Source organism: Phyllobates terribilis, unplaced genomic scaffold, assembly GCF_046119375.1.
Source record: "Phyllobates terribilis strain yellow unplaced genomic scaffold, ASM4611937v1 Scaffold_4__5_contigs__length_816908805, whole genome shotgun sequence".
Lineage (NCBI taxonomy): Eukaryota > Metazoa > Chordata > Amphibia > Anura > Dendrobatidae > Phyllobates > Phyllobates terribilis.
In genome coordinates this window covers 38,868,279-38,894,896 of record NW_027362764.1, presented here as the reverse complement: position 1 = coordinate 38,894,896, position 26,618 = coordinate 38,868,279, and the positions used below count along the sequence as shown (strand labels likewise).

Sequence of the window (26,618 nt, the reverse complement as noted above, 5' to 3'; positions counted from 1 at the left end):
TTTTTTTAAAAAAATCCCAGTTCAAGAACTTTTGGATTCTCCACCTCAAGATAGTCTTCTACTGTATATCCCCATTTCCAACAGACAAATATAGATGTATAAATGTATACGATGTATTTAGGGAATGTCTTAAGCAAAAAAAAAAAAAATCCATGTTGTTATTGAAGACAATTGGATGAGGCTTGTCAACTTGACTTTTCATTTTCTTTGGAGAACTTATCAAAAAATGACAGACAGACAATATTTTTTTTATGTACAATTTTTTGGAAAACCGTAACAAATTATTGTGATTAGAAGTGGTCCATGTCTCCAGACCAATAATTCCGATATGAGACGCATTCACTGTAAACTGTAAAATGATGATAATTACAGTCAAAATGATCGGTATTAGTTTCCTCACTCCTGAGGATCCTGGGCTGAAATTTAGAAATTCTGCCAATTTAGGCTTAGGCTCGTTTAAAAAAAAAAAAATTATATAAAAAATAACGCAAGGAGAACATTGATAGAGATAAGGCCGGAAGGGAACTAAGGTGAGAGAAGCTGTGGAAATGTCCTTCGCCGACCCCGTGTTGTAGAGCGACGGCCATGTTCAGAAGCGAAATATCCCTGAAGTAAAACCAACGACATCGGTGTTCAACCAACTCAGCTCATAGATCGGCTGGACCTGAAACATGGCTCCTTGATAATAGCAGCAACCTGCGTATAGGAAGCTGCAACAGTGTGCTATTTCTCTAAATATAAAAGGTAATGATCATAGCTGGAGCCAGTCTGCGTAATCAGTATCCAGCAGCAAAAGGCTGATCAGTACTGGATGTAGAGGGACATGGCAATATCACCAATATTCAAGTACTTATATATAGTCCAGATTCTTTATGTTGCATCGATCTGTTTTAGGTTGGAATACAGATAAATAACTAAATAAAAAGATATATGGAAAGGTAACAGATAGATAATAGATAGATAATAGATAGATAATAGATAGATAATAGATAGATGATAGATAATAGATAGATAATAGATGATAGATAATAGATAGATGATAGATATATAGATAATAGATAATAAATAGATAATAGATGATAGATAGATAATAGATAGATAATAGATAGATGATAGATAATAAATAGATAATAGATGATAGATAGATAATAGATAGACAATAGATAGATGATAGATAATAGATAGATTATAGACAATAGATAGATGATAGATAATAGATAGATGATAGATAGATAATAGATAATAGATAGATTATAGACAATAGATAGATGATAGATAATAGATAGATATATAGATAATAGATAATAAATAGATAATAGATGATAGATAGATAATAGATAATAGATAGATAATAGATAGATAATAGATAGATAATAGATAATAGATAATAAATAGATAATAGATGATAGATAGATAATAGATAGATAATAGATAGATAATAGATAATAGATAGATGATAGATAGATAATAGATAGATTATAGACAATAGATAATAGATAGATAATAGATAGATAATAGATAATAGATAGATAATAGATAATAGATAGATGATAGATAATAGATAGATAATAGATAGATGATAGATAATAGATAGATTATAGACAATAGATAGATGATAGATAGATAATAGATAGATAGATAGATAATAGATAGATAATAGATAGATAGATAGATAATAGATAATAGATAGATAATAGATAATAGATAGATGATAGATAGATAATAGATAGATGATAGATAGATACATAGATGATAGATAGATAATAGATAGATGATAGATAGATAATAGATAGATAATAGATGATAGATAATAGATAGATAATAGATAAAAGATAGGTGATAGATAATAGATAGATAATAGATAGATAATAGATAGATAATAGATAGATGATAGATAATAGATAGATGATAGATAGATAATAGATAATAGATAGATAATAGATAGATAATTGATAGATAATAGATGATAGATAATAGATAGATGATAGATAGATGATAGATAATAGATAGATGATAGATAGATAATAGATAGATAATAGATAATAGATAGGTGATAGATAATAGATAGATAATAGATAGATAATAGATAGATAGATAGATAATAGATAGATAATAGATAATAGATAGATAATAGATAGATAATAGATAGATGATAGATAATAGATAGATGATAGATAGATAATAGATAATAGATAGATAATAGATAGATAATTGATAGATAATAGATGATAGATAATAGATAGATGATAGATAGATGATAGATAATAGATAGATGATAGATAGATAATAGATAGATAATAGATAATAGATAGGTGATAGATAATAGATAGATAATAGATAGATAGATCATAGATAGATAATAGATAATAGATAGATAATAGATAGATAATAGATAGATGATAGATAATAGATAGATGATAGATAGATAATAGATAATAGATAGATAATAGATAGATAATAGATAGATGATAGATAATAGACAGATGATTGATAGATAATAGATAGATGATAGATAATAGATAATAGATAGATAATAGATAGATAATAGACAGATAATAGATGATAGATAATAGATAGATGATAGATAGATGATAGATAGATAATAGATAGATAATAGATAGATGATAGATAGATAATAGATAGATAATAGATAGATAATAGATAATAGATGATAGATAATAGATAGATAATAGATAGATGATAGATAATAGATAAGAGATAGATAGATAATAGATAGATAATAGATAGATGATAGATAATAGCTAATAGATAGATAATAGATAATAGATAGATAATAGATAGATAATAGATAGATGATAGATAATAGATGATAGATAGATAATAGATAGATAATAGATAGATGATAGATGATAGATAATAGATAGATAATAGATAGATAATAGATAGATAATAGATAGATAGATAATAGATGATAGATAATAGATAGATAATAGATAGATAATAGATAATAGATAGATAATAGATAGATGATAGATAGATGATAGATAATAGATAGATGATAGATAATAGATAGATAATAGATAGATAGATAATAGATAGATAATAGATAGATAATAGATAATAGGTAGATAATAGATAGATAATAGATAATTAGATGGATAATAGATAGATAATAGATAGATAATAGATAGATGATAGATAGATAATAGATAATAGATAGATGATAGATAGATGATAGATAATAGATAGATGATAGATAGATGATAGATAATTAGATGGATGAGGCTTATAATGATATAATCTTTCTATCAGTCTTTTATGTTTGGACTTTTTAGAGTTTTCTTGATCCTATGTCCTCCCGGTGATTAGAGGAGGCCGCAGTAACATGACATGATGGGGGTTGTAGTGCTCTGTAGTTTTCTGAGATTATCACACATTATATCCCTAAATTCATCAGCTCATCAGAGACAGTATCACTCAGGATGAACTTAGATACAACTGCTCAGTATCCCACAGGAAATGTAGATACCGTGGCTCAGTAGACCATATTGCGCAGGATAAGCTTAGATACAACAGCTCAGCAGACATAATACACATAGACGGATCAGATCAGAAGGCCGCGCTGCTCAGGATAGACTGAGCGACACTAAGTTAGCAGAAACTTAGATACATTGGATTAGTAGACAGTATCACACATAGCAGGCTTAGATACATCAGCTCCACAGAGGGTACAATGCACAACAGGTTTAGATACACAGTTCAGTAGACAGTATGCCTCATCATAGGCTTAGATACCTCAGCTCCACACACAATATTGTATATGATGGTTTGCAGAGTGTATCGCACACGAGCTTAGATACACCAATTGCGCATGCTGTATCAAATATATCTGATAAAACGTACAGTACTTGTTACTCTTATATCCAGGATATCAACAAAACAGCATTAAAAATAAATAAATAAAAAAAAAGCCCTATAAGGAACTACAAGTCTCAGCATGCTCGTCTGATGAAAGTTACCATATTGGACCAACAGTACAAAGTGCAGATATAAAGAGAAGATAAAATGATAAGAAGTGCCAGGAGACACTGGGACTTGTAGTTCCACCACTGCTCGCACGTCACCTTCAGTAGTGTAATATGTCTAAGCTTTCTGTTAATCTTCTTTTTGATACATATTATAGGTGTTTCCCTTAGAATTGTCACTTTATAAACTACAGTTCCGTTATAACCTTTATTACATTACAGCCGGACTGGATAACGGGGATAACGGCAGCAGGACCCGATCGCCCCATCACCTGCGGCCGCCGCCGCGTTCAGACACAAAACAGCAACGACAGCGAGGAGCAAAGTCATAATAAGTCATAATATCCCAATGGCACCTTTCTAATAAAGCAAAGTCTTATTTCCATGGACAGGAGGGCGGTATATCGTGACGAGGATCACGCAGGTTAACAAGCAGAAAATACTTTACCATAAAAGAGGACAATAAATCCTCCATCGTGAGCCCTTCACTGCAGCGCGGAAATCATAAAACTGCAAAATGCAAATGGAAGCAGCAGTTGTGCCAGGAAGGTGCCGGTAAAGGCCCCCGGGATTTTGTAGTGTCATCATGAATGCACATTATTAGGGTTAAAAAAAATAACCAAGGTTTTGACATTGGAATTATGTTTTCCCAAGTCATTACTCCTCTCAGCTTACTGCCTGCGCAGGGAAAATATACAAAAGGATATTTTAACAAGACGTCTCCTGGGAGTAAAGGAAGTTACAGCGCTGTAAAGACGCGGGGTCAACGGCAAGAATCTGTTAGGAAATATTCATTAATAAGACGCTGGATATTTTATATTGGCCATAAATGAATCTGGACATAAGTGTAAGGAACTCTGACTCTTGTTTTCCAAAGTTACATGTGAATATGTACAAAATAGAATCCTACGGATAGAGAGATCGAGGCAGCGCTCAAATCCTACAGATAGAGAGATCGAGGCAGCGCTCTAATCCTACGGATAGAGAGATCGAGGCAGCGCTCTAATCCTACAGATAGAGAGATCGAGGCAGCGTTCTAATCCTACGGATAGAGAGATCGAGGCAGCGCTCAAATCCTACAGATAGAGAGATCGAGGCAGCGCTCTAATCCTACGGATAGCGAGATCGAGGCAGCGCTCTAAATAAAAGGCTACAAAAAGTGCAGGTCCTGTGTTACTTAATGACCAGTCTCAATGAATGAATTGAGAAGGTGAATACAGCACCCGCACTTTTCTTGTACACTGAAATTGGAGTGTTGCTTATTTTTTCTCGTATTTTATTGAGTGGATCTTGAGTTGATGCATCCAACATTCCACAATAGATAATAGATAGATAATAGATAGATAATAGATGATAGATAATAGATAGATAATAGATAGATGATAGATAATAGATAGATAGATAATAGATAGATAGATAGATGATAAATAGATAGATAGATAGATAGATAGATGATAGATAATAGATAGATGATAGATAATAGATAGATAATAGATAGATAATAGATAGATAATAGATAGATGATAGATAGATGATAGATAATATATAGATAATAGATGATAGATAATAGATAGATGATAGATAGATGATAGATAGATAATAAATAGATAATATATAGCTAATAGATGATAGATAATAGATAGATAATAAATAGATAGATATATAGATAGATAATAGATAGATGATAGATTGATAATAGATAGATAATAGATGATAGATAATAGATAGATGATAGATCGATAATACATAGATAATAGATAATAGATAGATAATAGATAATAGATAGATAATGGATAGATAATAGATAGATGATAGATAGATGATAGATAATAGATAGATAATAGATAGATAGATATATAATAGATAGATAATAGATAGAAGATGGATAGATAATAGATAGATAGATAATAGATAGATAATAGATAGATAATAGATAATAGATAGATAATAGATAGATAGATATATAATAGATAATAGATAGATAATAGATAGATAGATATATAATAGATAATAGATAGATAATAGATAGATGATAGATAATAGATAGATAATAGATAGATGATAGATAGATAATAGATAGATGATAGATAATATATAGAGAATAGATAATAGATAGATAATAGATAGATAATAGATAGATGATAGATAATATATAGAGAATAGATAGATAATATATAGATGATAGATAATAGATAGATAGATAATAGATAGATAGATGATAGAAAATAGAGAATAGATAATAGATAGATAATAGGTAGATAATAGATAGATAATATATAGATAATAGATAATAGATAGATAGATAGATAATAGATAGATGATAGATAATAGATAGATAATAGATAGATAATAGATAATAGATAGATGATAGATAGATAATAGATAGATAATAGATAATACATAGATGATAGATAGATGATAGATGATAGATAGATAGATAGATGATAGATAGATGATAGATAATAGATAGATAATAGATAGATAGAGAGATAGATAGATGATAGATAGATAGATAGATGATAGATAATAGATAGATGATAGATAATAGATAATAGATAGATGATAGATAGATAATAGATAATAGATAGATAGATGATAGATAATAGATAGATAATAGATAGATAGCGAGATAGATAATAGATAGATAGATGATAGATGATAGATAGATAATAGATAGATAGATAGATAGATAGATGATAGATAGATAGATAGATGATAGATAATAGATAGATGATAGATAATAGATAATAGATAGATGATAGATAGATAATAGATAATAGATAGATAGATGATAGATAATAGATAGATAATAGATAGATAGAGAGATAGATAATAGATAGATAGATGATAGATGATAGATAGATAATAGATAGATAATAGATAGGTAATAGATAGATGATAGATAATAGATAGATGATAGATAATAGATAATAGATAGATGATAGATAGATAATAGATAATAGATAGATAGATGATAGATAATTAGATGGATGCAACATGTTGGAAAATGTCTCTATAAGGTTGAACCAAAACGTCAAGTCCATGTCTGGATGAATGCAGGAGGTTTCGTCATTTTCTGAGATGACGTGCTGCCTTTATGCTTTGTGACGTAATGTGATATATTTTCAGTTTCTTACAGCTTGTACTCGTCACTATTAATCTACGCTGCTAATTTATCTTTTTTTCTTGGTTTTAAATGAATAGATTGATAAAACAAATAGTTGATAAATAGATATAGATAATAGATAGATAAACAGCTAGGAAGACATAGAATGAATAGGGGGATAGGATAAGGACAGGTATAAAATAATATTTTTTGTATAAAGATATCTAAAGATAAATATAACATATTATAAAATAAGCATTTGCTTTTTTAAAGTTTTCTAATAAATATTGAATGAAATATTTTTGATTTATTTTAATAATTCACAGAAGGTTAGAAATTGATCTGAGGAATAGAACGAATGACAGTGAAGAAATCGGGGAAAATGGTTGGTTCTCAGTACAATATTTAATAAGGTTTTTATGTTATAAGTTGTCAGTTTACTAATACTATATTTAATATTTCCATGTTTTTAGGACTATGATTAAATAAATGATGGATAGTATCTGGGCGCTTTGATTTAGTTTCTTTTTTTTTAGTGTAAAATACAGTATAGTGCTACATATGGTCTAAAATTCCTCAATTCCCAGGAATGCTGTAACTGCTTATAAAGGGGGAGAAAGGCAAAAGTTCTGCAAGTTTCAAACAAACACCTGAGCAAGTTATAGAGCATGTATCAAGCTAGGAAACGAGAGCGTAGAGATTGTGGGCTAAAGATCTTGATAATTTGGCTAATAAACGCAGACCTTAAAGATTCCTTGTTAGTTTTCTTAGTGGTATAAAGTCATAATAAAATCCCCTTATGTAGAAATCCAGGACAATAGCAATAATAAGTGTGAAAAGTCCCCAAAACTTCTGAATACTATTTGCAGCAATTAAATAATTTGGTATGTATTTTGCTATTTTTTTTGTTGAATTATACTTTTTATAATAATGAAAATAGAAAAATAAAATATACTAATTTTATATACATATATATATATTATATTTTTATTATTAAATATTTATTTATTTTTAGAGCACATTGATTCCATAAAACATATTTTAAATATAAATGTAAAATTTAAATATTCTGTTAATTTTAACCAACAAAAATTAACTAAAATACATATTTACAGTAAATGTTAAATAAATGGAAAACAAATATATTTATTATGAAAATGGAAGAAAAAAAAAGGAAAAAAGGTATATACAAAATTAAAATTAATATTGCAGAATGATAGCTCTAATGTACAGATTGTGTTCTACTTATAAAAAGGCAAAATTATGGCTCAGAAAAAGGTGTAGGTGCATAAATCAGTCAGCTTAACGTAAAGGAACCTTCTCTATATATAAGTTTTTATTTTTAGTATTTTATATGATGCTTTTATTAATTTATTTGATTAATTTCACTTTCAATGCCCTAACTTGCGATTTGCTGACTGGTTCTTAATTGAAAGTTCATCGTAAAAACAAATAATATAACAAAAAAAACATATAAAGGAAAGTTTTACTAACACGTAGTATAGAAAGAAGATTGGAAATATTTTTTATTTAAATAACAAATATTCAGAACGGTTAAATATTATATATTTTTTTTGTACTCAATTTGACATACTAATTGCAGGAGAATTATATGATTAATGTGAAATAATAAAAAAATACTAAATATATATATATATATAATCAAATTAAATTGAAATATAAAAAATGTAAAATAATAATTTAAAATAAATTAAAAATTGTAAAAAAAAATAATAATAGTTGATTATTATAATTATAAATAAATGCCTTTTAAGTTGTTCAGAGTCCCTAAAAAAAAAAAAAAAAGAAAGAGATGACAATTTGGATATAATTTACCCTTTGCAAGTGAAGATATCAACAAGAGTGTAAATCGCTCAGTAGCAGCTGAGATAACAGGATTACACTAATATCTTAATGGCTGTGCTAAACCAGGACTGAATCGTGATTAGGGTCCATTCTGATCCTCCGTAAGTTATTACAAAAAGTTACTACGAAAAAGAAGATGAAGGAGTAAAAAGTTTGCAACTTTTTTTTTTTAAAAAGACAAACAGGTGATGCCGAAAGGTGAGGCTGACGACCATTACGATCACCATCGTAGACAAAGGCAAAGTCTATACTGATATATTATCAGGATGATCATTTATGCTAATTAAATATTTCTGATAAAATTACTTTTTTTCTTAAAAAAAATAATGGTAAAAAAAATATATATATATATATATATATATATATATATACATATATATATATAATAATAATAAAAATGTAGAAAAAAATGTTTTAAATAAATACATAGTAATGATAAATTGGGGATGTGTTATGCAGTCTATAGAAAAAATACATTTGCTTCTGCTTTTTTATAAAAATTACTCCAATATTAATATTGTAAGTGGATTAACCCTTTAAATATTTGCAGCATCCATGAATTGCATCAGTCAGGATACTAAAGTAACGACTTATATTGAGTATTGGCATCTTCGTTTTTATACTTTAAAACTACTTGTACCATGACTGCTACTGCTTCTGATACAACTCGATATGAGATAATATTCTATTAGATACATTATCCATTATTGATGGACTTCAATACTTATAGGAAGTAATTACGAAACTTTAAGAAAAAAAAGTTTTCCAAATCGCCAAAACTTTTCTATCTTTACTAAAAAGTTTCTATCTTTTTTTCTTTCTTTTAGCTGGTGTCTAGTAGCCCCAGAACCCTGGTTAGGAGACGCTTAATGTAAATGTGATCAGAAGAGAGGTAAGTGTACATGTTTTGAATCTATTTGTATCTACTCCGTGTAGAAAGACTCTTAAATATGTAGCAAAATTCGAAGATTTCTCAGCGGAGCGTTTTTACGGCTCAGCACGCCAAAGTAATATTTATGGCGCACGGATGTTCATTCGTTGCACCAGGCGTTGGTGCACAAATTGCATATTATCTAGGCCAGGTGGCCAAGCTAAGCCGTTGGCGTAAGCGCGCCATGATAGCTATGGTGATATGCCTAGCGCTCGCTACAAAATTAGCAAAAGTCAAGCGAACATTCGGCCCATTGCAAGAGATGCCCATGAAAGCTCTCACCATCCACACGCTCTTACCTGAGCTGTCACTTTTCCTTTTGCCTGACCTCTTTTCTGTGTCAGAAGGGGAGAGGGTCTGTCTACCATAGTCCCCACTCGCACAAGCTGAGCCAGACGAGCTATTAGTGCCCAGGTTACTTGCATTTGAACACAAAATAGGGGGGCTGCTTCCAAGTTGTGGAGGTCCAGATTCCTGCTGAAGGCAAAGACTATGTCTGGTGGAGGCCAGGTGTGAGGACATCTGAGGAATGTGCCAATTAGATTGCAAGCTCTGGTGGTGGTGGTGCTGCTGCTGCTGATGGTGATGGTGATGATGCCCTCTGTGATGCTGACTTCCAAACATGCCCTCCTCGTTGGGATAGCCAGCAATTATGCAAGAGGATGAAGACGAAGAGATATCAGGATAGGACATATGATCTGATCTTCCATGGAGGGCCAGCGAAGATTGGGCAAAAGGGTGCAAGCTCTGCGAGGTGGCATGGGGGCTGCGCAGGCAGCCGAACAGTGTGTGTTCCATGGCATGCAAGTTTCAAGTTGCAGGCGGCAGAGTTACCAGGGATTAAACTCCACAGCGCTGTCACTTTTCACTGTAAAATGATAGTTTTCCCGAATGGTGGCAGCAGCGGCGGTGGCGCGCTAATCACAGGGCAGCGAGGATAATCCAGGTCTTCAGCCTGGTGGCCTGTCTCCTCTTGTGCTGCAGCCACCGTACACTGACCAAGATGAGCTTTCTGTGAGCTGCTCAGATGTCAAGAGTAGGAGAGGTTACAGCAGTAGAGGTGGTCCCATGGAGCTGCTTTAAGGGGGAAACAACTAAGAGAGGATATAAATAGTGTGTAATGTGAGCCGGGGGCCGGCGCAGCAACAGAGCACTGACCACAACTCGCTCCAAAACTTCACACTCATTTCTGAGAGATGCAACAGCATCATCCCCGCACTGGAGCCGCAGGGAGGGCGGAGGAGCCGGACAGTGAGGGCGGAGGAGCCGGACAGTGAGGGCAGAGGAGCCGGACAGTGAGGGCAGAGGAGCCGGACAGTGAGGGCAGAGGAGCCGGACAATGAGAGCGGAGGAGCCGGACATTGAGGGCGGAGGAGCCGGACAGTGAGGGCGGAGGAGCCGGACAATGAGAGCGGAGGAGCCGGACAGTGAGGGAGGAGGACCCGAACAGTGAGGGCAGAGGAGCCGGACAGTGAGGGCAGAGGAGCCGGACAGTGAGGGCAGAGGAGCCGGACAATGAGAGCGGAGGAGCCGGACATTGAGGGCGGAGGAGCCGGACAGTGAGGGCGGAGGAGCCAGACAGTGAGGGCGAAGGAGCCGGACAGTGAAGACAGGGAGCCAGACAGTGAGGGCAGAGGAGCCGGACAATGAGGGCAGAGGAGCCGGACAGTGAGGGCGAAGGAGCCGGACAATAAGGGCAGAGGAGCCGGACAATGAGAGTGGAGGAGCCGGACAGTGAGGGCGGAGGAGCCGGACAGTGAGAGCAGAGGAGCCGGACAGTGAGGGCAGAGGAGCCGGACAGTGAGGGCGAAGGAGCCGGACAGTGAGGGCGGAGAAGCCGGACAGTGAGGGCGGAGGAGCCGGACAGTGAGGGCGGAGAAGCCGGACAGTGAGGGCGGAGGAGCCGGACAATGAGGGCGGAGGAGCCGGACAGTGAGGGCGGAGGAGCCGGACAGTGAGGGCGGAGGAGCCGGACGGTGAGGGCGGAGGAGCCGGACAGTGAGGGCGGAGAAGCCGGACAGTAAGGGTGGAGGAGCCGGACAGTGAGGGCGGAGGAGCCGGACAATGTGGGCAGAGGAGCCGGACAGTGAGGGTGGAGGAGCCGGACAATGAGGGCGGAGGAGCCGGACAGTGAGGGCGGAGGAGCCGGACAATGAGGGCAGAGGAGCCGGACAGTGAGGGTGGAGGAGCCGGACAATGAGGGCGGAGGAGCCGGACAATGTGGGCAGAGGAGCCGGAAAATGAGGGCGGAGGAGCCGGACTGTGCCGGAATGGCCAGAGGTGCAGAGATCTAATGAGCCATCTATGGATCTATCTCATATCTATCTAGTCGTGGCAGGTGGGCACACAAGTGGGCCAAATGTATCTCAGTCTTATAAGTAAAGGTGATCTGGTATCAGTGCTATTAAAAATAACTAATTTATTCAATGTTTGCAAAAATCTTGACACGTACAGAATGCTGGGGGGTTCTATGACCTCTGTGTATCTATCTATTATCTATTATCTATCTATCTATCTATCTATCTATCTATCATCTATCTATCTATTATTTATTATCTATCTATCTATCTATTATCTATTATCACTCTATTATCAATCTATTATCTATCTATTATCTATCTATAATAATAATAATCTTTTTATTTATATAGTGCCAACATATTCCGCAGCGCTTTACAATTCAGACAATTTACAACATTATTGGCACTGTCCCCATTGGGGCTCACAATCTACATTCCCTATCAGTATGTCTATCTATCTATTATCTATCTATTATCTATCTATTATATATCTATAATCTATCTATCATCTATCCATTATCTATCTAGTATCTATTATCTATCATCTATCTATTATCTATATATTATCTATCTATTACCTATCTATCCATTATCTATCATCTATTATCTATTATCCATCTATTATCTATCTATCATCTATCTATTATCTATTATTTATCTATTATCTATCTATTATCTATCTATCCATTATCTATCTATCTATTATCTATATATTATATATCTATAATCTGTCGATTATCTATCTATATTATCTATCTATTATCTATCTATTATCTATCATTTATCTATTATCTATCTATTATCTATCTATTATCGATCTATCTATCATCTATCTATTATCTATCTTTTATCTATCTATTATCTATCTAATATCAATCTATCTATCATCTATCTATTATCTATTCTCTATCTATTATCTATATATTTTCTATCTATCTATTATCTGTCTATTATCTATTAATTATTATCTATCTATCATCTATCTATTATCTATCTATTATCTATCTATTGTCTATCTATCTATCTATCTATCTATCTATCTATCTTTCTATCTAACTATCTATCTATCTATTATCTATAATCTACCTATCTATCTATCTAGCCATTTTTCCATCTCATAAATAGCAATTTCCACATTACTACAAAATTCCTTTAACCCTTAATGGACCCGGCCTGTTTGAGCCTTAAAGAGAATCTGCCATCAAATTTTTGCTTTGCAATCTGAGAGGAGTATAATATAGGGCAAGAGACCCTGATTCCAGCGATGTGTCACTTACTTGGTAAAGTTTTGATACAATCCCTGTTTTCTCGCAGGTAGATGTAACAGTGGTCAGAATGCTGAGCTCTGAATAATCCCACCCACACCACTGATTTGCAGTCTTCTGTGTATACTGTGCATTGTGATCTAGCAGCCAATCATTGGTGGGGGCAGGGTTATACAGATTAGCTGGACTGGACTGCTCGTGACTAGAGATGAGCGTTGTTCTACTCGAACTGTTCGCCAATCTCAAATTCGAGCTGTTTTGGGCGGTGTTCGAGCCGGTCGGCGAACACGAACAATTTGAGAAAAATTCGGCTGTTCGAGGTTATGTTCGATAACTGTTCGTGCACCAAAATCATAACTGGATTTTTTCTCAGTAATGATGAAAATTAATGTTAATACGCAGTTTGAGTGTACAGCGAGGCGGGGGGAGGGGCAGGGGATGGATCTCTGCAGGAACAATGAAGATCTCCATTTTTTTTTCTCTTTCCCGCATTTGCAGTGGGGAGGTGCAATCTGTCAGCCTATCAGCAGCGCACACACGGAGCGAAGTGCTTTTTTTCACACAAGCAAGGGCATGTGTCATTGGCAGTGTATGTCACATGTCCTTGCTCTATAAGACCAAGCCATTTTCCCCGTCGCCACCATTTTCTCACTGCTGCAGCTGCGTGTTAGACGGCACCGCTGTTGCTGTGTGTGCTATACCTTGTTAATTTCAAGCCAATTTTCGCACAAATCTACAGATAGCTTGGGAGTAGGGAATAGTTGTGATTGCAGTCCTTTTAAGGACTAGGTTACAGCATTTCCTACGACTTTTATCAGGCAGGTCTGTGCTCTTAAATAGATAGATTGTGGGAGTAAAGACTAATTGTAATTGCAGTCCTTTTCAGGACTAGGTTACATCAGTTCCTATCAGTTTTTGCCAGGCAGATCTGTGCCAGTGCTGTGCAAGTTTTTTTCACAGCATTTGGCTGAATCTAGCAAAGCTAATCCTTTTTGGCCTATTGCAGAGTGTGTTAGTCAGTGGAGTAGCCTATCTGTGTTGCAAGATATACCACCTGTGTATAGAATACCAATTTTTTTACTGTACCTAGTGAAGTAAAATCTTTTGGGCATAGCATCCTTCTATTAGTCCATCTATACTGACCTCCATCAGGTTGCAAATTGAATATATTTTTTTCTGCATCTACCTCTGAAAAAATATTTGGCTTCTAGCAGTGTGTGGGACTTGTTCTATTAGTCCATCTATACTGACCTCCATCAGGTTGCAAACTGAATATATTTTTTTTCTGCATCTACCTCTGAAAAAATATTGGGCTTCTAGCAGTGTGTGGGACTTGTTCTATTAATCCATCTATACAGACCTCCATCAGGTTGCAAACTGAATATAATTTTTTGTCTGCATCTAGCTCTGAAAAAATATTTAGGCTTCTAGCTGTGTGTGGGACTTTCTCTATTAGTCCATCTATACTGACCTCCATCAGGTTGCAAATTAAAAATAATTTTTATCTGCATCTACCTCTGAAAAAATATTTGGGCTTCTAGCTGTGTGTGGGACTTGTTCTATTAGTCCATCTATACTGACCTCCATCAGGTTGCAAACTGAATATAATTTTTTTCTGCATCTAGCTCTGAAAAAATATTTGGCCTTCTAGCAGTGTGTGGGACTTTCTCTATTAGTCCATCTATACTGACCTCCATCAGGTTGCAAATTAAAAATAATTTTTATCTGCATCCAGCTCTGAAAAAATATTTGGCCTTCTAGCAGTGTGTGGGACTTTCTCTATTAGTCCATCTATACTGACCTCCATCAGGTTGCAAATTAAAAATAATTTTTTGTCTGCATCTAGCTCTGAAAAAATATTTTGCCTTCTAGCAGTGTGTGGGACTTTCTCTATTAGTCCATCTATACTGACCTCCATCACGTTGCAAACTGAATATATTTTTTTTCTGCATCTACCTCTGAAAAAATATTTGGGCTTCTAGCTGTGTGTGGGACTTTCTCTATTAGTCCATCTATACTGACCTCCATCACGTTGAAAACTGAATATATTTTTTTTCTGCATCTACCTCTGAAAAAATATTTCGGCTTCTAGCAGTGTGTGGGACTTGTTCTATTAGTCCATCTATACTGACCTCCATCAGGTTGCAAATTGAATATCATTTTTTTCTGCATCTAACCCAACCAATAGTTTTGGCGTAATACCACAGTTTGGCCACTCAGCTCTGCTCGGTTCCCATCCATTGTTTTTTTGTGCAAACAACTCCAGAGTTGTGAATTAGTTAACCACCAAAATGAGTGGAAAAAGGCCTGCTGCTGGTGGAAAGGGGAATAGGCGTGTTGGGAAGGGGAAAAAAGGTTGTGTCCGTGGGGTAGGTGTTAAAGCAACAGTAACATCTGCAGAAGAAAGACCATCTTCCAGCCAAACTAAAATGTCTACTTCTTTTAGCGGACAATGTGATAAGATCCCTTTCTTACAGCCACGCCAATCGCTACAAATTCCAGATGAGGCACAAAAACAGCAGGTGCTTCAACGGATATCAAGTGCTCCTTTAAGTGGGCTCTCCTCCACATCAACTTCAACATCACAAATACTCCAGTCCTCAAAGGTGTCAGCCCAATCGCACTTGCTTCCTCACAGCTCCCAAATCTCCAGCTGCCCGTCTGAGTATGAGGTAGAACAGATGGTTGAGTCTGCACAGCTGTTTACTCATACTATAGCCTGGGAATCAGAGGTCGACTCCAGCGCTTCTGTGAATCCAGACGAGGAAATGATCTGCACTGATGCCCAGAATCTTTATGAATCGGATCCAGGACCAGACGCAGAAGGTTCTGACCATAATGTAGACCCTCATTCCCAAACTGTAACTCCTGTTGGTGGAGACAATGAGGAAGACGATGATGAGACTCAAATACCTGATTGGAGCGACAACTTTAGTTTTTTGTCAGGGCAGGAACAGGTTGGCTCTGAGGACGACGGGTGTGATAGCGCACAGGGTGATAATGATGAGGTTGGAGATCCCACTTACTGTCAACCCACAGTCAGCCAAGAGATGAGGTCAGCAGAGGAGGTGGAGGAAGATGCTAGTGACGACGAGGTCAGGTTGCGCCTTCCTGGACAGAGAAGTAGTACTGGAAGCACGTCAACAACTGCATCCTCAAACACAACTCTGCCTCTCACCACAAGTCGTGGTGGCTCTTCAGGTCGCATGGGTGCTAAGTCTTGTGACTCGCCCCCTGGGCCGTGGGGCACTCGGATCCGGGCAATAGGGAAACGGTGGGGGTAGTAGTGGCGACCCGGTTCCGTGGCTCAGGGTTGTCAGGCCAATGGTAGTCTGCTATGTTCTGCTGATAATGTCCGACTACGCCACCCGTGGATTGCGGTTATTAGGAACCGCCGCTGCATGCAGACCGCTGGGGCTGATGAGGTGTGCAGCTAGGGTAGTGTGACTCTCCACGGGAAGAGTGCGGCCCCAGGGCAGTATAATGGATGTTGGGAGTGATGGTAGTGGGAGTCCCAGTGCTGATAGTGCTGGAGGAGCAAGGAGCACACAGACAACAGGTTGCAGTCCAGGGTCTTTACTAAACAGGTAAACTGACCCACAAACAGTCCCGGCTAGGAGGGGACCTGTATGTCTGAGAGCAACGGGGAAATTGGCCCTGGTCAGGGTGAGGGTGTAGGCCTACCGTGCTTTCTGCGCTCCTTCTGGCTATCTCCTCCTGATAGGGTAACAGCCCACGTTTCCGAGCTTTCCGTGTATTCTCGCCTGTATGGCCTGCGACGTGGGTTCCTTTCTGCTCCCAGCCTTGTACGGCTTTACTGGTCCCTTCGGCTGGGCCAGGGCCTCCAGGCTTCTTAGGCCAAGGAATGTACAGTCCCTTGCGGAGTGGTTCTCTGCTGGGGGATGTGGAATCCTTCCAGCCTCAGACACCAAAGTCTGGTAAAGTTAAGTCTTTTCTCTGCCAAGACAGGCTCTCTTCGCCTCTTGTCTCTGGCTTGTGGCTCTCCTCCTGCCACACTTCCTCTTAGGTTACAATGCAACTTTCTGTCCCTGCTCCACTCTGGGACACGTCTCAGTGCTGAGACAGGCTTTCCAGTTCTCCCTAACCCTGCCCTCAGTACCAGCTTTTATAGGGGCAGCCAGCTCCCCCTACTGGCCTGAGACAGGAGGCATTGCATGCTAATGTTCCCCTGACCAGAGAACCTCCCCCTTGCTCTCAGACACAGCTTTAATTACACTTGTGGCATCCAGGTAGGGTGACACATTCCCCCCTAGTGAAATTTAGTACTCCGGGACTAAACAGTAAATAAAGAATAACATGCATAACAATAAAATATTAATAGACAGATGACGCACAAATTGAGTTCTTTAGGTCACAGTGTGGTCTGTGACCGGGTGTCCATATCACCAATACAACGGGGAGCCTTAACCAGGTGGGGGTCTGTCCTACCCTAAGTCCTTCACAGTCTTAGTTCATTCCTTGGTCAGGCTCCGAACGCAGTCCATACTAGGTCCCAGTTATAAAAAGTCCATAACCTGTGAGTCCTTACGGTAGCTGCAAGAAACTGAAACAGAGTATTACCAAACATGCATGTAACTTTGCAAACAATTCAACATTTGGCAACAGGGTTATTTACAATTTTAGTACACTCTATATTCTCCAGCGAGCGGGTATCTGTCCCTTTGTGCTCCTGGTTGACCTACGTAGCCCACTGTCTGGTGGTGGACTGACTTGGCTTTCCCCACTAGCGTTAGGGGTGCAGCTACCAGCTGGGTGTACAGGTAGGGCAGGCAGCTGTCTGCGGGTCCTTTGGCTTACCGCAGGCATGGCAGGCTCACTGTCAGCAGAGGATTGACTCTCCTGGGCTGCTGGTACAGGCTCTTCTGCCTCTGGAACTGCTTGCTCCTCTTCACCTTCCGGCTCTGGTGTTGGTTGTTGCTGTGCCGGTTGCAGGAAATGCAGGACAGGTACCACTATGGCATCATTTATGCGAGTCCAGGACTGAGGGAACTCTCCGAGAACGGTGCTGATCATTTCTTCCTTGTCCTCTGCGGGTTCAAGGTCACTCTGATCCTCTTCTGCACTATGGAGTTGCTCGGGGCACCTTTTGAGATGGTCTCTGGAGACGACACTAGTGGTTTCTCCTCCGTCCTTGGTGATTACGCACACCTTTGGGTTGTCGTGGTCAGACTGCAGTACGGTGTAGGGTTCCCTTTCCCACTGGTCGTCCAACTTATGTAGCCTTCTTTTTCGCTTTAGGACTTGCTCACCAGGTTCTAGGGGACTAGCAGGGGCGTGTTGATTGAAGAGTCTTTCTTGCTTCTCTCTCACCTGGGCCAAGCTCTTCTCCACACTCTCCTGTACCTTCTTGTACTGCAGTTGCCTTTCCGTATCCCAGTCCGCATCCAGGGAGGTGTCCTCAGGTATTAGGACTCCCATCTCCAGGTCTACGGGCAGCTTTCCTGGTCTAGCTCGTATCAGGTAAGCCGGGGTGCAGTTTGTAGCATTCACCGGGATATTGTTGTATAGGTCTATCAGGTCCGGCAGTTTTTCTGGCCACAGGCTGCGTTCCTCCAGGGGCAACGTCTTCAGGAGATCAATGACTATATTGTTCATCTTCTCACACATCCCGTTGGTTTGGGGGTGGTAAGGCGTTATACGAATCTTCTTACAGCCATAGAGGTTGCAGAACTCCTGGAAGATTTCAGCCTCGAACGCTGGACCCTGGTCTGTCAGGACCTGTTCCGGATACCCGTGTGGACGGCAGAAATATTGCTGGAAGGCTCTGGCCGCTGTTTGGGCTGTCAAGTCCTTTACCGGGACCACCACTAGAAAACGGGAATAGTGGTCCACGATTGTCAGGGCATAGATGTATCCTGACCGGCTGGGAGCCAATTTGACATGGTCCAGAGCTACCAGCTCAAGAGGCTGCGTGGTGACGATGGGCCTCAAGGGTGTCTTCTAGCTGGCACGGTCCTTCCTCCTTAGGTGACAAGGGCCACAGTCTCTGCACATTTTTCTACAGCTCCTCTCATGCCGACCCAAAAGAATCTTCCTCTTAGTAGGAACTCCAGTTTCTTCCAACCGAAGTGTCCCGCTCTGTCATGGTAAGCCCCCAGGACCATAGCTGCATCCCACCTTGGGACCACGACTTGCCAGGTCAGCTCGTGCGTCCGGTGGTTGACAATCCTTCTGCACAACTTGCCTTCGTAGAGGAACAGCTTGCTCTTCTCCTTCCATAGCTGTCTAGCTTCCTCTGGAGCATCCGGATTCATGCGGGCGTCTTCCTGGGTCAGCAGTTCTTTCACCAGACGGATGGCAGGGTCACTATCTTGGGTCTCGGCCCAGCTGTGGTGAGGTAGGGGATTGATCATCACGGATGTTAGATCCTCCTCTTTCACGCGGTGGGAGTATTGAGCGGCTCCATACCGGTGAAACGCTGGGAGTTCTACCTCCTCCAGCTCTTCTGGGTCTTCGTCACCTTCAGGTAAGTGAGGCATCCTCGACAGGGCGTCTGCGTTGGCATTGGTTTTGCCGGCCCGGTACTTGATCACGAAGTCATAGTTGGAGAGACGGGCCATCCATCGCTGTTCTAGGGCACCCAGTCTTGCATTGTCCAGGTGTGTCAACGGGTTGTTGTCCGTGTACACTGTGAACTTTGCGGAGGCCAGGTAATGCTTGAAGCGTTCCGTCACGGCCCACACCACCGCCAAGAATTCTAGCTTGAAGGAGCTGTAATTCTCCGGGTTCCTCTCGGTGGGCCTCAGCTTCCGGCTGGCGTATGTGATCACCCGTTCTCTGCCCTGTTGGTTTTGGGACAGTACGGCTCCCAGTCCCACATAACTGGCATCTGTGTGGAGAATGAAAGGCTGGCCGTAATCAGGGTAGGCCAGGATCTCATCCCCCGTGAGGGCCATCTTTAGCTGGCGGAAGGACTCCTCTTCCGGTTTATCCCACTTGAAGGGTGGCTTTTGACTTCGGGACTTAGACTGTCCGATCAGGAGGTCCTGCATAGGAGCTGCCATCTTAGTGAACCCGGGGATGAACCTTCGGTAGTAGCCTACCAACCCGAGAAACTGTCTCACCTCTTTGATGTTCGAGGGGCTTGGCCAGCTCTTGATTGCCGTGACCTTGTCAGGGTCGGGGGCCACTCCTTCCCCGCTTACCACGTGCCCTAGGTACTGGACCTTTGGTTTCAGCAGGTGACACTTCGATGGTTTCACCTTCAGGCCATAGCCTGCCAGGGCTTCGAACACCTCAGCCAGGTGCTTGAGATGGTCCTCGTAGGTCTTCGAATAGACGATCACGTCGTCCAGGTAGAGGAGGACCGTCTCGAAGTTTCCGTGCCCTAGACAGCATTCCATCAGCCGCTGGAAGGTCCCTGGTGCGTTGCAGAGCCCGAAAGGCATACAGTTGAACTCACTCAGTCCCATCGGGGTGGTGAAGGCGGTCTTCTCCTTGTCAGCCTCTGCCACAGGAACCTGCCAGTACCCGCTAGTAAGGTCCAAAGTAGAAAAGAAGTTAGCAGATTTTAGTGCGGCTAAAGACTCTTCTATTCTAGGCAGCGGATATGCGTCTTTGTGGGTGATACGGTTGATTTGTCTATAGTCCACGCACATTCTCATGGTGCCGTCTTTCTTTTTCACCAGAACCAAGGGGGCTGCCCAGGGGCTACAGCTATCTCTAATGACCCCAGCTTCTTTCATTTCCCGCAGCATACCCTTGGCGTTCTGATAATGTGCAGGGGGTACAGGTCTGTGCCTCTCTTTTATTGGTGGGTGGCTCCCTGTGGGGATGTGGTGTTCTATCCCTTTTACTCTGCCGAAGTCTAGCGGGTGCTTACTAAAGACTCTCTCGTACTCCTGTACCACCCGGTAGACTCCTTGTTTTTGGTGCAGGGGAGTGGAGTCAGCACCCACGTGGAGTTTCTGGCACCAGTCCTCTTTTTGTTTCTGGGAGCCATTACCCTCCGCCTGAGGAGATGGAGGCAAGGGTTCCACGGCCCTGATAGCTTGGTGTTCGACAACAAACAGTTTGGCGAGTGTAGCGTACCTGGGTAAGTGTACTTCCCTCTTCCCAATGTTGAGGATGCGGACGGGCACCCTCCCATGACGGACATCAACCACCCCCCGGGCTGTCAAAATGGTGGGCCTGCTGTCTGAGTACACGGGTTCTACCATGGCTTGGTAGTCTCTACCTCTCAACCCGATTGCAGTCCGACACCAGATCATCATTTCACTTTTGGGAGGCATGGAAATGGGGAATGGATCACTGAGTCTTACGCTACCGATCTCACCACCAGACAGTTCTACCTGCTGCCGTCTCATCAGGGCTTTTATCTCCTTGTTGAGGACCCTCTGTTGGCTGAAACTAGCATTCACCGCCACCTGTTGTAGAATTACAATTACCTCTGAAAGACAATTTTCAATTATGTTAGTACCCACAGTTATTTTAGGGTGACTTTCATGACGGTCAATGTCCACAATAATCACTCCCTGAGCCGGCAGTTCAACTTTACCAATTTTAATGGTCATCTCCTTGAACCCCATCTGCGGCACGGGTAAGCCATTACTGGCGATGATGCTCAAGTTACTGTCTGGATACCGTGTGATATCAGCATCAGTCCAATACTGCTTAAAAAGTACATAAGGGATTGTGGTTACTTGCGACCCAGTATCCAGCAAGGCGCTCATGGGGATACCGTCCAGCACCACGGGTAAAACCGGGCGCCCCCCAACGTACTTATCACGCCAATTATAAGGGCCTGGTGATCTTATGCCTGGGGGTCGGCCCTCTGCCCCAGGTTGGACCCGTTTAAATTACAGTACCTGGAAATGTGTCCGGGCTGGTTGCATCGACGGCAAATGGGCTGTCCATCCTCTGCGTAGCGGTCTGTGGGCCTCCCTCGGAATGACGGGATCCTCCTCTGTCGACGCCACGGGACATCCTCCGGACTTGAAGCCAGCTCGATGGGTCTTGACGGGTCCACTTGCAATGCCTGGACGGTCCTGGTCAATGCCGCGACGCTCCTGGTCAGCTCCTGGACTTGGTGGTGCAGGCCTTTCGACGGGGCTTGGTTCAGGGCCTGTGCATCAGCCTCCACGGAGTCCATAGAGGAGGGCGCCGCCTCCTGGTGGTAGGTGATAGCAGGGCGCCGGGTGTTTATAGCGCCACTGGTTGCAGATTCACGGAGCACCCTTATGGCCCTGTCCTTAAATTGGGCAAAGGTCAGGTCGGGGTTCTGAAAGAACATGAGGCGCAGTTGGGCCCTGTGGGCGCTAGACAGCAGACCCTCTATGAATTGTTCTGTTAGCAGTTTATCCGTTTCCTGCACACTGCCAGGGTCAGTTTGTTGAATAGCCCTCAAGGCTTCCTGCAGATTTAGGGCATAGTCTCTGATGCTGTCCTGTGCCCGCTGCTTACATCCATAGAACCTCATTTTAATCTCAGCGGAGGTACGTGTATCAAAGGTACCCCGCAGCCGGGCCAGAATACCCTTCACAGTCCTTTTCTCCTTAGTGGGCCATGATTTTACCTCCCGCTGGGCTGCGCCAGTTAACTGCCCTGTCAATATGCTGACCTTCTGTTCCTCTGTCAGGGGGTAAACGTGGAACAAACTGTATAGCCTTTCCTTGAAGTCAGTTAGGGCATGGGGCTCCCCTGAGTATTTGGGCAGCCAGGCCGCTCCAGGGATGTAGGGCAGGGAAAAGGGCATCACCGCTGCTGCAGCTGCGTTGGTGGTAGTGGGCGCCTCTGTGTCCGACATCTTCCTTCCCCCCTAGTCAAGCGTGGCCTACCTTCCGACGATCCTCTTCTGTAGGCCGCGGCTCCGCTGCTGCTGCTATGGACGAGGACCTGGCGTCGCATCCTGATGACGTCAGCGTCGCTGTCTCTCCCTTCCAGGACCTTGCGCAGCGTCGGTGCGTGGGGTGGAGCTTCGGATCTCGCGCGCTTTGGACGTCCACGCCCCTCTTCTTCCCGCGCGGCGTCCTGAAGATGGCGTCCGATGGCGGGAAACAGCTGCGGATGGCGGGAAGACGGCGGGAAACGGTCCAAGATGGCGTCTGATGGCGGGAATCGGCTCCGGATGGCGGGAAAGGACTCCGGACGGCGGGAAACTTCGCCACAGGTAAGTTACAAAAGTCTTTTTCAGGCACGCAGTACCCGGTGGTTGCGGGCACGAAATCCTGCCGACTACGCCAAAGCTGACTCGCCCCCTGGGCCGTGGGGCACTCGGATCCGGGCAATAGGGAAACGGTGGGGGTAGTAGTGGCGACCCGGTTCCGTGGCTCAGGGTGGTCAGGCCAATGGTAGTCTGCTATGTTCTGCTGATAATGTCCGACTACGCCACCCGTGGATTGCGGTTATTAGGAACCGCCGCTGCATGCAGACCGCTGGGGCTGATGAGGTGTGCAGCTAGGGTAGTGTGACTCTCCACGGGAAGAGTGCGGCCCCAGGGCAGTATAATGGATGTTGGGAGTGATGGTAGTGGGAGTCCCAGTGCTGATAGTGCTGGAGGAGCAAGGAGCACACAGACAACAGGTTGCAGTCCAGGGTCTTTACTAAACAGGTAAACTGACCCACAAACAGTCCCGGCTAGGAGGGGACCTGGATGTCTGAGAGCAAAGGGGAAATTGGCCCTGGTCAGGGTGAGGGTGTAGGCCTACCGTGCTTTCTGCGCTCCTTCTGGCTATCTCCTCCTGATAGGGTAGCAGCCCACGTTTCCATGCTTTTCGTGTATTCTCGCCTGTATGGCCTGCGACGTGGGTTCCTTTCTGCTCCCAGCCTTGTACGGCTTTACTGGTCCCTTCGGTTGTGGCAGGGCCTCCAGGCTTCTTAGGCCAAGGAATGTACAGTCCCTTGCGGACTGGTTCTCTGCTGGGGGATGTGGAATCCTTCCAGCCTCAGACACCAAAGTCTGGTAAAGTTAAGTCTTTTCTCTGCCAAGACAGGCTCTCTTCGCCTCTTGTCTCTGGCTGGTGGCTCTCTCCTACTGCCACACTTCCTCTTAGGTTACAATGCAACTTTCTGTCCCTGCTCCACTCTGGGACACGTCTCAGTGCTGAGACAGGCTTTACAGTTCTCACTAACCCTGCCCTCAGTACCAGCTTTTATAGGGGCAGCCAGCTCCCCCTACTGGCCTGAGACAGGAGGCATTGCATGCTAATGTTCCCCTGACCAGAGAACCTCCCCCTTGCTCTCAGACACAGCTTTAATTACACTTGTGGCATCCAGGTCAGGGTGACACACTTGCATAGCCTGGGCATTTTTTCAGATCGATAAAGATGACCCAACTCCTGTTATCTGTAACATTTGTCAGCAAAAGCTAAGTAGAGGCCAAAAAATACATAGTTTGAGTACTTCATGCATGAACCGGCACATGGACATGAAGCATAAGTTGCAGTGGGAAGCTCAGTGTGCTACAATGCGGCCTAGCCGGCCGGGCCAACCACCGTCTGCCATATCTTGTGCATCCGCGGCCTCTTCATCCTCTGTGACTGGGGGGACAGCAGTCACACCTGTTTTGGGGCGCAGACCTGCCACCTCTTTACCCGCAACAGCCAGCGTGATTGGCAGGTCATCATTTTCTTTGGAGGTGGTAACACCAGCTGGTGTTGAGCGCTGTCCGACATCGATAGCACCACCTTTGGATCAAGGCAACCTAACATGTCCGCCTGCATCTGTGGCACCCCAGGGGTCTGGTCTCCACAGTAATAGCAATGTTATGTCTGAGAGCAGGTGGGAGGTCTCTTGGTCAGGAATCCTATGCATGCCACACCTCCTGCCCAGTCCTGGGAGGGGAAGAACTTCCCCTATATAAAGCTGGGGCTGAGGCAGGGTTAGTGAGAAGAGTAGAGAGAAGAAGAGGAGCAGCATAGGAAAGAAAGATCAGGAGCTCTGTGGGAGCAGTGCAAAAAGGAATCAGGGGCTGGCAGCTGAAGAGCTCGCCCTGATTGAAGAGTTACCACCGGACCCGGAGTCCGAGGCTGTGGGGATTAACCCAGACCCAGCAGCAGAAACCGCCCGGCAGGGGATTTCAGGTCCTCTGGCCAAGAAACCCGAAGGCACGGTCACACGCGTGGGACCAGCACCGCCGTCGTGGAGCGGAAGCCACTAGAAGGCCCCGAGTCACCGGCCATACGGGTGAGCACCACACGGTACACTCAGGGACGTGGGCTACTTTTACCCGCCTCTAGCAAGGTAGCCAGAAGAGTACAATTAGTTGGGGAGGCCTACAACTCCGCCTGGCCAGGGGAGATCCCATCTGCTCAAGGACTGACCAGGCCCCGATCGCTAGCCAGTACTCCGGGAGGGTCTATCTTTATCACCAGTAAAGACCCTGAACTACACCGCATCGTCTCTGAGTGGTTCCTGCTACCCCCATCATCCACGTCGGCTGCCCTGAGGCCATACCCCTCCCGTTGGGGGTTATACCATCTACGCTGCACTATCCTACCACCGGCCTCAGCGGTCTGCCCTGCAGCGGCAGCTCCATAGCTGCATTCAACGGGTGGCGTAGTCGTCCTACATCTACTGCTAATATACCGCCACTTAGTCTGACTCCCTGGGCACGGACCGGGTCACCGCCACGAAACTACTACCCCCAACAGGCCCGGCTCCGGGTAGTCCCCGCGTGCGCAACGCTACACTAAGCAGGCCCAGGGGCGCGTCAACTTTTGGCGTAGTCGGCAGGATTTCGTGCCCGCAACCACCGGGTACTGCGTGCCTGAAAAAGACTGTTCAAACTTACAAGTGGTGAAGATTCCCGCCATCCGTGGAGGTTTCCCGCCATCCGGCGCCATCTTCTACCTTCTTCCCGCCATCCGCGAAGTTTTCCCGCCATCCGGCGCCATCTTCTGCCTTCTTCCCGCCTTCCGTGGAGTTTTCCCGCCGTTGGACGCCATCTTGAAGACGCCGCGCGGGAAGAAGAGGGGCGTGGACTCCGAAAGCGCGCGAGAACTGAAGCCCCGCCTCACGTCCAGACGTCGCGTAAGGTCCTGGAAGGAGCCCAGCAGACGCCGACGTCACAGGAGCGCGACGGAAGGTCCTCAACCCTGACGATTCACTGCGGAGCCGCGGCCTACGGAAGAGGATCATCGCAAGGTAGGCCACGGTCCACTAGGGGGGAGAAAGATGTCGGATACGGAGGAGAGCTTCACTGCC

The 26,618-nt window shown here is 42.7% G+C and overlaps 1 protein-coding gene across 1 annotated transcript in view; it reads right to left on the bottom strand.

The window, feature by feature from the left end:
* Nucleotides 1-10,967, bottom strand: part of MEOX2 (mesenchyme homeobox 2) — a 127,673-nt gene extending 116,706 nt beyond the window's left edge. Inside the window, exon 1 of the mRNA XM_073677268.1 lies at nt 10,189-10,967. Within this exon, the coding sequence (XP_073533369.1) occupies nt 10,189-10,687 (499 nt within the window). The 5' untranslated portion in view covers nt 10,688-10,967. The remainder of the gene's footprint in view (nt 1-10,188) is intronic.
* Between the last annotated feature and the right edge of the window lie 15,651 nt (nt 10,968-26,618).